Genomic DNA, 13,840 nt, shown 5'->3' with positions numbered 1-13,840 from the left:
TCCTTTTCTTTCTCACCCTATTATTCTCTCTCTCCTGGAGGAGTGAAGAAGAAAAGCGGAGGAGGGCGAGTTAATAACGAGCAAGATGCAAAGTCTTTCAAATAAAGAGCAAATGAAAGAGGTGCAGGTAGAAATGATGAAAGCTCATGGTTCTTACCTTTTACCATACTGCAACACAGCTTTGGCCTTGTCACAAAAAGTTTGTTCTTGCAGACCCAGACTAATAGATTAAATGAAACACACATATTGTCCCACGTCAGATGTCAGATTTACAGAACAATTGTCTGGTAGCATTGGGACCACAGTGACGTTTGTGTGTGGGGGTTTATCTGTATTTGTAAATGTCACAGTTGCTGTGCACCTTTTTAACAATTGAAAAGCTCCAAACCATGTGACGATGAGAGTGTGACAGGATCCTAACATGAGGTAATATCTGTCAGCAGTGATGATTTCAGTGGATTTAATGGTCTTCAAATGATGTCACAGCAGACGGGACAAAGACGTGTGTTTGCAGCAACACTATCAGGAAACGATCTAACAACTTAAGCGGGAGGACATTTGTCCTTACAGATTTCTATCTGTCAGACTAGAAAGGGATTTGAGTCTGTGTTCACTGTGGATGAGATCAGATGGTTTCTGGTGCACAGTTCTTTTTATTATCTGTGTAGTGTTATCTAACCATTTGATTGTGGTGCGTACTTATTCACATTGCATTTTGTAATTAATGCAGTTCTGTGAAGTCATGTTTCCACACAGGGACATTTTAAGTACATCAAAATCAGGATGCCAGTCAGCTTTTAATGTCACCTCTGCCAACAAGAGGCGACTGACAACAAGCACAGAGGAAGCTGCTGTTGAACGCTGCCAGTCAGCAACAAATACCCAGAATGCTGTTTCTGTAACAGACACGTGAACAAAGCCAGAGCACAACAAGGACGTTTTTGATCCCTCTGACTCTCATCCATTGTTGATCTCGGGCTCTGGGTTGGAGCGGTAAACAGCTTATGGGGATGAACTTGCATCGTGGAAGGGGCGAGGAATGTGTGAGATAGCGTTAACACACAACACGACACTGAGCTGCAGTACAGGCTCAGCCTCAGTTGTAACCCTCCTGAAACACAGACTACATCCAACTGAGTTTCACGTTTGGCCTGACATCAGGAGGTGTCTCAAAATGCATCCTGTGTGACCAGAGTCCGTTTCTCCACTCACGTTAGATTTTATTGGTGTTGTAACTGAACTGCATTGCTGCTAAACAGGAAGAATACACAGTGGAGCTCAGCCGCATACTGCTAGAGTGTCCCCCAAGTCATTATACATGCAGTTTAGAGGTGGCAAATAAACTGTGACTGTTCACTTCTTTATTAGAGTTAAAGCAATTGAGCTTTCGCACCATCGCCGTTTTTAGAGGAACTCCAGAAAATGTGCTGACAATTGGCTCTGGACTTTCTCAGGAGGTTGCTTTTCACATACAGAAACACCGCAGCAGTAGATTGTCTCAGTCAGATGCGTTCAAAACAAAAGGAGAATGTCAGGAGCAATCTGGCGAGGCCAGGCGTCTGGGTTAGAGCGTGCTGGAGGCAGGACATGACATATAAATTCAACTGCGGAAATCACATGTTTTTGTGTACAGCACATCGACACCAGCGTCAGCTCTTATCACCAAAAGCTCTTGAATTTTGTTTGTCTTCTTCTGTATCTTCTACATCCTCTTTTTCATCATGAGGTATTTACAATCTTTTTGTTCATTTCCGTTTTGCATTTTCCTGCTGGATTCTAAATGGGCTCATTCCACTATGTTGGACATTTGTGTTCTGACATACAGCCCCTGTGGAAAACATCTGGCGATCAATTCATGTCTGAAGGCAGCACATGTAATATCTGTGTTTCAAGTGCATTTATACCTCTACTTTTACCCCTGTGATTACATAACCCCAAATTCACTGGTGCAAAGATGCAATGATGTAGTTTTCAGTCTACTGTGTTGTCTCTAAACCCACTGCCAACAAGCCTTTTTGATTCTGGGTGTTTGAGATAGAGATCCAAGAGTCTGGAGGATTAACTGATGCCAAAGCTCCGCACAGAGGTTTATAGTGTGATGAAGATGAATTTTTGTACTAAAAGATTATTCATTAAATATCCTTTGTGTCGCCTATTGGGTGGTTGACAGTAGAAATATGGCAATCACAAGTAATGTAACAGAAGTGAGTGGATGTGTGTATTTGTTGTGCCAGATACATTTGTTTTTCTGTCCTTCCTCTGCATCCATCTGCTGATCTAGCTTTGACCCAACAGCTAACCTGCCGCTCTCGCTCCACTATGAAAATATTTTGGGCACGGGAATTTCCTAGATTTCTAATTTGCATAGTAAGTGGCCATGCAATGATTTACGATAAAGTACAGTGCAATGCAAGGGCATCGACTGCGACACATCTGATACACAGTTAAAAAGTTGACCTAAACAGTATGTAAATCAGAGCGTGTCCCACAGAGCTCTTGAAAGTGCCGAGCCCTGTGAACAAACTTTTGAAACCACATTTACTGGAATACCTCTACACCCCATATCAGAGTTCAGAGAATTAAATCCCTGAAATGTTTCGATGATATAAGTTTATCCAGCTACGCGAGCAAATGTTTCCCCAGCTAGAAAATCTGGAACCAAAAACATGGCGTACTCATCCGACCAGGTGCTCGTGATGGTCTGTGGGTTTCATCATTTTGCAAAAAGCAGATCTTTATTTATTCATCTTTTGGGAACGCTGCCTGCTGTAGCCTGCCCTTCAGCATCCAGCACTGTGGAGCAGCACTCTCCCTCGTGTCCAGTTGGGAAAACACACTACCAGGATGAGGTCCAGTCCTCCGGTTAAACACGTCCTCCAGCGCTGGCCCCGTTCCCCAGTTCCAGCACGAGCGCCCGTCCCTAGACCGCCGCCCCAGTTCTCGCCCTCTCCCCCAGTGCACTGTTGACCAGTTCGCCCATAGCAGATGGAGAGCGAAGAAAACTGTGTCACCACCCGCCATGACTCGCTTAATCACCCCTCTTTTCTCTCTGTTACTCTCTCCCTTTCTATCCTCCCACTCTCTTCTTTCCCCACTCCCAGGATTTGGAGCATCAAACATTGATTTGACTTTATTTTTAGCGCAGCTGTGAGTGTATGTGGGTGTGCGTACAGTACTTGTGTGTATGTGTACACCAGACACTCATCCAGACTGGGTTGTGGGCAGTTTGATTGTGTTTAGGTGCATCCCTTTTTGCATGAGTGGGTATTTGCAAATGTGTCCAGGCTCCTTTTTCCAAGTTAATCCTTTAAGAAGAGGTGTGGTTCTCTCTCTCTCTCTCTCTCTCTCGCTCTCTCTCCCTCTCTCTCTCTCCCTCTCTCTCTCTCTCTCTCTTGAGCGCGCTCTGTGTTCCCTCTCCTCTCTGTCCCTCGTTCTCAAATGCAATTTCATCACACGCTTCCTCGCTCCTCTCATCTCCCCCTCGCATCTTTTTCTCGTTCTGTTGCTATTGCTGTGGCGGCTGGTCTGGGGGAGTTCTTGCTCTCAGCTTGTTGTCATCTCCTCTCGTCTGCTGTCGTTTCGGCGTGAGATGAGTTCTTGTGGCGAGATGGAGGAGGCCATCGAGCTTAGGTGAGTCAAACAGGTGTGAACTTTGTGTGTGTGCCTGTTTAGGAACTGGCAGATGACATCCAACATATGAAGGCGTATTCACTTTGAGGGTATTTCTGCTTATACACCTATTCACAGTGTCTTCTGGTATTTGTGAGTGTGCGATCGTGCACCTGGATGCGTTTGAGTGACAAACTGGGTCGATTGTTACCGTGGCAGTCAGCAACATGGGCTATTCTTTCTTAGCCTCACCTCATTTTCTGTCCATCAAGTTGACCCTGTATCAACGAGGCAGAAGTCTGCAAGCATGACAGAGGTCCACAGGAGATCTGTCGTCTTTGTGATAGTGAGAACAGTGGTTTGTTATTGTTGTTGCTGCTGTTGCTGTCGGTTATTGGCACCTACAGTGATATTTTCAGTCACTGCCAAAGTGATAATAGGTCCCGTCTAGCCTGTATCCACAGGGCTCATAGCGGCTAATAGCCTTAGCAGATGCATTAGCCCCCACGCCCATATGGAAGAGATTAAACCTGCTAAATTGATTCCTGCAAAGCGTTCGTTTCTGCACATGTTTTTGTGAGCATGTATCAATATGACAGTGCTTGTGTGTGTGTTTGTGTCTGTGTGTGTGTGTGTGTGAACACCTGCCATACACCCTTTTTTAACAGTGTGTTTTCAAGCATTGTCAGGCTGAAGGGAGGGACGGCTTCGCTTAAATTCCCTCACGAGTTTCCAACACTTCCTCTCTTTTTTTGACTTTCTCCCTCTCGCTCTCTCTGCCGTCATGATTAGATAACTGAGAAGTACAGCTCTCATGTGTTTTGGAAAATAGAAACAGAACAAGGTGATGAGCGAGAATACTGAGTACTTGTAATAGGCGAAATGAGGACAAATTAAGAATGGTGAGATGAGGCTTAACAGGAGGGAGTAGATAAGAGGAGGGCTGTGAAATTGAAAATTAAGTTGGCAAAGGGTGAAAATGAGAAGAGAGTGTGTGTGGGCGAAGACTTAAGGACAAATAGATTAACCATGAAAGAAAAAAGTTGACAGAAGAGAGAGTTTGAAAGAGGATGGAGACATGAGGTTGAGAAACGGTGGATGTGAAAAATGTGAATGTTTCAACAACGCAACTTCTCAAAAAGTAGATCCAAGGTTAAATCCTGATTCCTTTTCACTGTGAGGGATCAGAGTTTCTGAATACTGGCTGCAGAGACACACCTGCGTCACCTCTTCTTGGTGACTAGGGTCTGATGTAAAATCTGCACAATTGAAACTCATGGGTGGGGTTGACAACACATTAAGAAATTACAGCATTACAAAGTCATGTAAAGCTTTTTCTTTTTGACTTTGTCTCTCGAAGTTTATTCAGTTCTGTTCATGTGTAATTATGCCTTATTGATGTGATTGTGTTTTAAAGCAATGCTGGTAAAAATAAATAGTAGATATGGAGCATTGTGTGCCACACACCTTGCTGTCACACCAGTAATGCATAGAGTTTCTTTCTGATCGTCACTTAAATGCGTGCTCTTTCATTTCCAGAGCCTTATTTCTAAGTTTCATGTTCACATTTTGTAATGCTCCCATCAAAACTTTGGCCCTCTCAAGTTCTGTTGATCCCTTTTTGCAGAAGTTTCGTAAGCCTGAGCGTGAGGAGAAGGACTCAAACCGGAGAAGCGGCTCAACTGTGCAGTAAAAGCATTTCTAAGAGCAGTTTTGAGTAGGAGCAGAGAAAACTTGCATGCACGCAGGGATCTACAGTATTTAGGAGAGAGGGCGGGGTTGGGAGAGGAAGCGATACAAAATCTGAACGTGAAATGAAGAAATAATGCTCTTGAAATGAAAGATCATGTTCTTGATAGGAGAGATAGGGAAAGAGAACTCCACAGTAATGTAGCACAGATGATGAGCTGGCCTGTGGCCTTGGTCTGGACTGACAGGAGGGAATACAAAGTGGGAACACAGAATGACAATATGATACAGGAGCATATTGACAATACTGCTCCACTTCATGCCTGGCTGCACTGCACACACACATACACACACACACACACACACACACTTTTCCTGTCACAGTTACAGGCACACTCTGTCATGCAGGCACGTCCATGCTCTGATGATGGAGGCAAACACAAGATTGCTAACTCACAGAGAGCTGGTGTGGTCTGTACCCTCTTCGCCTGCTGTTCCAAGGGCACAGGGGGATTTGGATATTGTTATGTTAATCTGTCTCTCTTTTGTGTCTTGGATCCCATTCACACACATGCACGCATCACACACACACGCACGCACACACACACATACACACAATGTGCACACAATATGCACAAATACACGCATGCATCATGATGCAGGATGCACACACGTTTGCTTACAAAAGGAAGGAAGTCACTGCAGACACACACACACACACACACACACACACACACACACACACACACACACACACACACACACACACACACAGAGAGAGACACACAAACTCTGACGCAGACAATCTTCTTCAGGCTTAACTTGTGTGGGTGGGAACTGAAACCATTGCAGGAGGGCCAGTGACACAGGACCCTGATAAGCCTGGAAGAAGAGGATAAAAAGTGTGGGAGCTGTGTGTGTTTTCTGCTGTTGAGTTGACAGTGCATTTTTTACACACATGTTTTGGTAGCCTGAAACTCATTCAGCCCCCTGACCACTAGCATTGATCATTCCTTTACTTCTCCCCATGTTTTATCATAGCTGAGAATTTGATTTTATTATTTTCTTTTCAGTGGAGATAAGGACATATATTGACTTTAGCTGATCTCACAGTCATTTGTAGGGTTCACAGTATGAATGCATGTTGTGTATGGTCCCATTTGCCTGTTCGCTCATGTCTGCTTGCATGTTGGAGAGTGATAATGTGAATAAGTGCCAGTAAATCTCATTTAGCTGCAGTCAAACCATGACCGGACTGGCTCTGGAAACCAGTGCTGCTTCCTGGATCCCTCCATCTTTATTGTGATGACATTTCGTGCTATTCCAAGCACATCTCTCAAAGTTTCTTGTCATAACCCTCATTATTTGTTATGAACAATATATTTTAAACTTGCTTCAGAATGGACTTCTCTGGGAAAAGAAAGTAGAATTTACTAAACTCTAAAAAACTAAATGTAAGTTTAAATAATGGCTTGTTTACAACTTGTCTACTTGTCTGACTACTTCTGCTTCTCGTCCTGTCAAACACTACGTTCACACTGCAAGTCTCGGTGCTCAATTCAGCTTTATGGCTCAAATCCAATTTTTTGGGGTTTGGCCAACAAACCAACTGAACTGATCCGCATGCACAAAGGAACAACACATCATACCATGCACACGCAGCACCCTGAACAACATTGAGGCCAATGAAGTCAGCCCATACGGTTTCATGAATAAGTTGTTGAGCAGTCAGAGACCGGCTCATGGCTCACGTTATAAGCAGCTCAGAGGCAGCAAGTTCACTGACCAATCTTGTTCTCACTAATATCGTGGCTGCCAGCGGAAGTAGTTCTGCTCCCTGGAGTTTCAGGCTCCTGTTCGCCAGCATTGATTGACAGCTCAGTTTATCACAAGGTCAAGGTCGTTGTAAAATGGACAGATGTGTCGACCACGACTGCTTCGTTGGTTCGTCTTGAGCTTCTTTGGACTTCAGATTCTTAATTTTCCTCTGACATTGCAGTCACATTCTTCTGTGGCCCTGTTGAGCCATTTCTTTCATGATGTTTTCTAACTAATTGGTTGTTATCTGAGATCTCAAGTCTGGAGAAGTTTCACCGCAAATACTTCATAATGTCTAACACCTAACACCTCTGTCCTGCCACTAACAGCCTCTGTCAGTGTCTGCTGTCTTCCATGTTTGTACGAGCGAGTGACTGTGCAGAATTGTTACTAAAATGTCGCTGTAGAGTGATGTTAAGGTCGCTTGCATCAGATTTAAACTGCATATGAAAGTGTCACAAATTCTTGTTTGAAAAGTTCAGACTGACTTGTCATAAAAAAAAACAGACCTGAGTCAGATATGAGCAAACAAATCTGATTTGGGGCGACTCAAGCCTGCAGTAACCGAAGTGCTTGTATTGTTTTTATTTTTACTTGAATTTAAAGATATTATGTTCTGCATCTTTCCCATAACATGCAGAATTAAATCAGGGTGCCTGCAGCAGAGCGCTGCACGGGTCCATGTTTGCAAACGACGCATCCTGCAAAGCTCTGTTCGGGATCCAAACCGCAATTATCTCCAAGTCAAATCTAGAGACATTAACATATGACCCGACCCGACCCGTCGCCTGCGATCAAACGCACATGCAACATACAAAGTCCCTCACATCAAATGGGTAATGGCCTCCTTGTGCTCCTGTTTTGGTGCTTGAGTTGGGAAAAGTGTCTGTGAACTGTCGCAGCTCCTGCAGCTGTCAGTGTGTTTCCTCAGCGATAAAGTGCGTGACTATCAACAGCTAATACATTGTGGCACATTTCACAAGCCACTGAAAACATCTCTTTGTGATCCATTTTGATGTACTGGCTAGTTCTCTGTCAGTCGTGAAACTTATCTGACTGGAAGTGAAGGAGTCAAAGGTGATTAAAAAAAGCAAGAAAAAAGTCCTTATGGCTTACTCGGCTTCATATAAACTGATTTAGTTATTTTTGCACGATCATTTTAATTTCTGATACTTTAGTTCTGACCCGCTGCCCGCCTCTGCTTGATTAATTTGTATCCGAATTTATAGCAATATATTTTTACCCGTTACACAACCTTTTCAAAGGTTACCATTGAGTTCTAGCCAGCCTGTTAGCAAGTTTATGAATATGGGTAAATGCAAGTTTAATGAATAGTGGCTTGAGAATGACGAGTACTTATGGTGGTTAAAGTCAGTGCCTGGAAGTACTTAAAATTTATTTCAAATTTTGCTCAGACACATTATGTAAGATGTTGACCACCAGCTTACACACACACACACACACACACACACACACACACACACACACACACACACACACACACACACACACACGACTCTAATTATATTAGGGCAGCTTTCTGTGATGCTTCACTCTTCCCAGAAACCAGCCTGAAAGATCATATTGTGTTGTTGTATATGTTAGGCGGACGATTTACTCTGATGCTTACACCTTTGCAGAAATCTCAAAAGTTTATATGGTTATAATTTTTGAGCTGAGAGAAGGCCAGAGGTTTTAACGGGTTAAACATGTTAACACTGTGACACACACGAACACACACTCTTTAAATCCATCTAGCTCATGTTTCTCAGAAACTGATGAGAACCCACCTAGTTCATAGACTGTGGTAATAAATGTCACATAACCAATATGATCTGCACATCAGAGTAAATGGCAGGAGAAGGAACTGCCTGAAAATTGTATCAGTCTGTTACAGGAACTGGTTCAATTGTTATTTTCTTTCCACATTGCTCTTTGTTTTTTTAATAAAGAAATAACTGGAAAATTGACATTAATGTAAAAGAAGATCATGCTTATTATCATTGTATGGGTCCACTGTGTATTTGTTAGAGTCCTTGCAGCTTTCTTGCTGAGTCACATGAACATGAAGATTTTTTGTGCTGCTTGATGCAGGGTACTGAATAATTTGTTGACAACAGAGTCAGGCAAGTGAGTGTATCTCTAGACAAGCTTTGCTTTTTCTGTTATTAAATTCAGAAAATATTAACACTACAGGAAACAACCCGGGGGAATCTGGTTGCAAGTAAACTGAACTGACTCCATAAATATTATATATTACAGTACATGGAAAATCATTCAAGGACATCCCACCAGTCTATATTATATGATGTTATGAGTCATATTGAACAGTACTGCAGTCTGAGGAGCACTGCATAAAAAAACACTATGGATTGTGGATCGTTCCTGAATTCCAATGACTGAGAGATAAATGAACCCACCGACCCCTTTCTTTGGAGTGGCCCTGGCACTGCGAAGTGTGTGTGTGTGTGTGTGTGTGTGTGTGTGTGTGTGTGTGTGTGTGTGTGTGTGTGTGTGTGTGTGTGTGTGTGTGTGTGTGTGTGTGTGTGTGTGTGTGTGTGTGTGTGTGTGTGTGTGTGTGTGTGTGTGTGTGTGTGTGTAGCACCGTAGTGGGTGCCAAGCTGATGGTTAAACACATGGTTCTGCTTCACCTGCCACCATCCATCAGTCTGTAAACTGTCACTCACAGACCTAATCTTGGCAGAAAGAGATATTACTGATACACTGATGCAATATGGCCTATTTTGCCTCCTCACTGCATCACAAGCCTCCTACACACTGTTCTGTATACAACACTCCCCTGATCTGTATGTGCTGCTTCTCAGGGTTTCTTTATATTTATATTTATATTTGTTCACTGTAGCTGCTGGACCCAAGGGGCGTTTACGTTTCATATGGGTGCATATTAGACAGCATGGGTACAGACTGTATACGACTATTTTTACCTCCGACAAGGAGGTTATGTTTTAACCCCTGTCCATTTGTTTGTTGGTTGGTTGGTTTCGTATGTTTGTAGGGTTAGGTTAAAAAAACTGAATGTATTTCCACGAAACTTGGTATGGATGTTGTTTGATTCTTGAAAGAGCCCAGTAAATTCCGGTGCGGATCTGCATCAGGAGGAGGATCTAGGAATTTTTTGCTAGATAGAGTGTTTTTCTACATTTTCACTGTTTTCACTTGATGAAAAGGATTTATATCTATGAGTGTGTGAGATTTGGTGCAGCTTGAATCAATCTAAGGGAACTTTTGGGCCTTGATGGAGGTGACCTCGACTGAGCGTCATTCTAGTTGCAGCTGCAATGTTTCCTGCAATAAGTTATTGATATAGTGATTCAATATTTGTGTAATTGTGTTGTTTTGCAGCCATTAAATTGATGTGGAAAATGTCTGCCCATCAGCTGACTTGGTTGTCTGGCTTTTGTGTCTGGACACAACTCCCTGTGCGTCTCTGGATTGAATTAGGAAGTTAAGTCTAAGTATAATATCAATTTTCCTGTGGGTTCAGCACAAATATTGTATTGTAGATGAAGATGTGTCTGACAGGTTGGTCTGCTAACTGGACAGAGGGAGACAGTGTGGGGATCCATCTCAGGCATTATTCCATCCAAGCTTCTTACAGCCCCCCCAGACGGTACCTATAGAATTAGACATGTAAGAGGTATGCCCCAAACTTAGTAAGAAGGGATGAGGGAGGGAAAAGAGGATGAATGGATTTGGGTAGGGATGAGCAGAGGGGTGGATGAGATAGAGAGGTTAATGGATGAGGGGACAGGAAAGGATGAATCAAGAAATCTGAGACTAACAGCATGGGTTGACTGGGTATATGTAGGCTTGACAGTTGATTAGAGATGTCGTTGAGGCGCCTCCCTGCACCCGGACCTAACTGACAACCTCTGTACTGAGGGGCAGGTCCAAGTCATGTCTGAAGTCATTACAAGTCTTTAATCCTGTTGGGCCAGGTCATCAAGTCACTCAAGTTTTTTATTCAAGTCAACATGCAGGTCTGTTGCATCTGTGAATGTTAAAGTCTGTCCTAGGTCAAAAGTGTGTGTAGTATATTGGTTGAAGTCTGGTGATGTAACTTCTTTCTAACACCACACCCTCTATCGACACTGACTTAAGTGACATCACTTGAAGACTTATCAGATTTTACACAGCTTCCTCTGGAGCCGCTAAAGGCTTTATACTAATATTTTCACATAAACATCCCCAGGACCTGAAACGTGATGATTAAGTTTGACTTAAGTCCAAGTCTCAAGTTTATGGCTCCAAAACACCTGCCAATAAGAAAGCAAACAGGGCTTCCCTCCCCAAATAAGTGTTTCTTTAATATATTGCAGATGAGGTGAAATGTGTATTTGTGTCACAGTATCTGAAAATATGTGCATAGAAATGATGGTGTGTGTGTGTGTGTTTGTGTGTGTGTGTGTGTGTTTGTGTTAGTGTGTCCAGTATATTTGTGCCTACGTCTTTTAGTCCAGTTCAAACCCTATATAGAGCCATATCTCCTGGAGGGAAGACTGACCAAGCACCAAGCACGCTCTCTCTCTCTGGCTGTCTGTCTGACCCTCTCTCAGACTCATGCACACACTCATTCATACACACTCCTGCACCGCCTCATAAACCACTGCAATGTATACGGCCATCCTGTCCTGGGTCAGCCTTCAGTCCAAACACAAGTGCCCTGGGTTTTTTTTATCTCACAAACGCACGCACGCATGCACGCACGCACGCACGCACGCACGCACGCACGCACGCACACACACACACACACCAACTGTCGCTCTCTCTGTGTGTGTGAGAGGAGGAGAGAAACAGAGTTTTGAGGATAGCAATGATGTCAGCATCACTATTCGGGTCACTCAGTGTCAGTTAAAGTCTGCAGGGCCCAGAAACTGGGTCACCTTTCAGTGTGTGTGTGTGTGTCTGTGTGTCTGTGTGTCTGTGTGTGTGTGTGTCACCGTAATGTTCCTGCATGTATTGTGTTTCTGATTCAACTCTATCAACTGGACAGTTCATTGGCTAATATAAGCTTGGAGATGAGTCACCATTGGAGTGACATTCAATGGTGAGTCATACCATGAATGGATGTGAGCCTTCGTCTGTGTGTGTGTGTGTTTGAGCACACATATCTTTGTCTGTAATGTGATTAAAAGAGATGAAGTACTAACATTGCCTAATCAAAACAGAGGACCTGAGACCAACTGAACTAGGTAGATAAAAATCACCCTAAATATAAATATAAACTCTCTTGTCAACACAGGTGACTGTCCAACATAAGATATAAAACTTCTCTACAAACACCTCATAAAGAAAAACATGGGGCTGATCTCTGGTTCAGCTTAAAATTTTAACTTTTGTTTTGGACCAAGTTTTGGATAATCATCCAACATTTACTACTGATTTACAGTTTTGTTTTAAGCCATGAATGAGAAAAAACTTTGGGTTTTTGAAAACCCATGTAACTGGTGTTAACAATGCATTTAATTATTTTCATTTTCTAATGAAATTTAAGGCCTGATCATTGATCTATAAAGGTTTATTAAACAATATTAAATGATATACTTACTATTAATAGAACTATTGGTTTTAGTCCATAGACCATTCGAGAAGAGTAGTGTATTACAGTCCTGATGTGACACATAAAACCAAAAATTGAGACATAGGTATTGCTTTTCTAAGTAATCTCCAAACCTGCAAACTAAAACACAACAAGATGCTCTGGAATCTTGGTGTTTTTCAAGTTGACATCTTATATGTGTATGTTATGTACGTCTAGAGCAACTGACTTGGACATTTGTATTGTCAAGCACAGCCCCTCCGTAAAATGTCAGGAAAATGTGCGTCTTCTCATCAACAGTTTATGATGAGCTTGTCAGCAAACAATTACCCAATTACACACCAAGCAGATACAGAGTAGTATTCATGTGTTTCCGGCCACCTGATGTTTGGAAGTCCAGTATTCACTCTGCTTTTTATTCTTTCATTCCCAACAGGTCAATAAATACCTGGTTCTTCAGCTGCTGAATGCTCTGATATATTTAGCAGTCTCGCTTCAGTTTGCTGTTGCTGGTTTATCAGAGCTTTCACTGCAATAAAATCTCTCTATGTCCAAAATGGATGAATAAGAAGTCATTGGTGTTTGCTGCAAAGTTTGCTCATCAGAATCCTCGAAGACATTATTTGACCCGAATCAACTGAATCTCCATAAATCATATCATTAATCTCATGGTCATATACAGGACTTTGAAATGACATGAGCCTCTCAGTTGTTCGGCCAATAAGACACAACTGGAATTCAGCTGAACTGAAAGGGAGGGGAGAGAGTCCGGCACATTGTGTCCACAGAAAGTGGTCAGCTCAGTGATGACTAAGCCACGACAATCCCTTGCTGCAACACACACACACACACCCCTCCTTGTCTCTCCGGAACATCACAGATATATGGCTTACCGTAATACAAGGTGCCAATGACTCATTGTGTGTGTGTGTGTGTGTGTGTGTGTGTGTGTGTGTGTGTGTGTGTGTGTGTGTGTGTGTGTGTGTGTGTGTGTGTGTGTGTGTGTGTGTGTGTGTGTGTGTGTGTGTGTGTGTGTGTGTGTGTGTGTGTGTGTGTGTGTGTGTGTGTGTGGTCTAGGTTTTATGAAAGTTGTTGGGGCCTAAAACTGACACATTCACATTATGGGGTTAGGTTAAGTTCAGGTTAATGTCCTTAAACTTACCC

At 42.8% G+C, this 13,840-nt stretch overlaps 1 protein-coding gene across 3 annotated transcripts in view; it reads left to right on the top strand.

Annotated features, from left to right (window-relative positions):
- Positions 1 to 13,840, top strand: part of numbl (NUMB like endocytic adaptor protein) — a 61,818-nt gene that overhangs the window by 24,773 nt on the left and 23,205 nt on the right. For 2 of the 3 annotated variants that reach the window (XM_034604201.1, XM_034604200.1), the window contains exon 1: positions 3,402 to 3,630. The exons of the other annotated variant lie outside the window; for it this stretch is intronic. In XM_034604201.1, the coding sequence (XP_034460092.1) occupies positions 3,590 to 3,630 (41 nt within the window). In that variant the 5' untranslated portion in view covers positions 3,402 to 3,589. Of the gene's footprint in view, positions 1 to 3,401; positions 3,631 to 13,840 lie in introns of those variants that run through there. 3 annotated transcript variants of the gene reach the window in all.

The sequence above is a fragment of the Hippoglossus hippoglossus genome, chromosome 13 (genome assembly GCF_009819705.1).
Source record: "Hippoglossus hippoglossus isolate fHipHip1 chromosome 13, fHipHip1.pri, whole genome shotgun sequence".
In the NCBI taxonomy this organism is placed as follows: Eukaryota; Metazoa; Chordata; class Actinopteri; order Pleuronectiformes; family Pleuronectidae; genus Hippoglossus; species Hippoglossus hippoglossus.
Note: the sequence above shows the minus strand (reverse complement) of the source record. Positions and strands in the feature narration are given on the sequence as shown.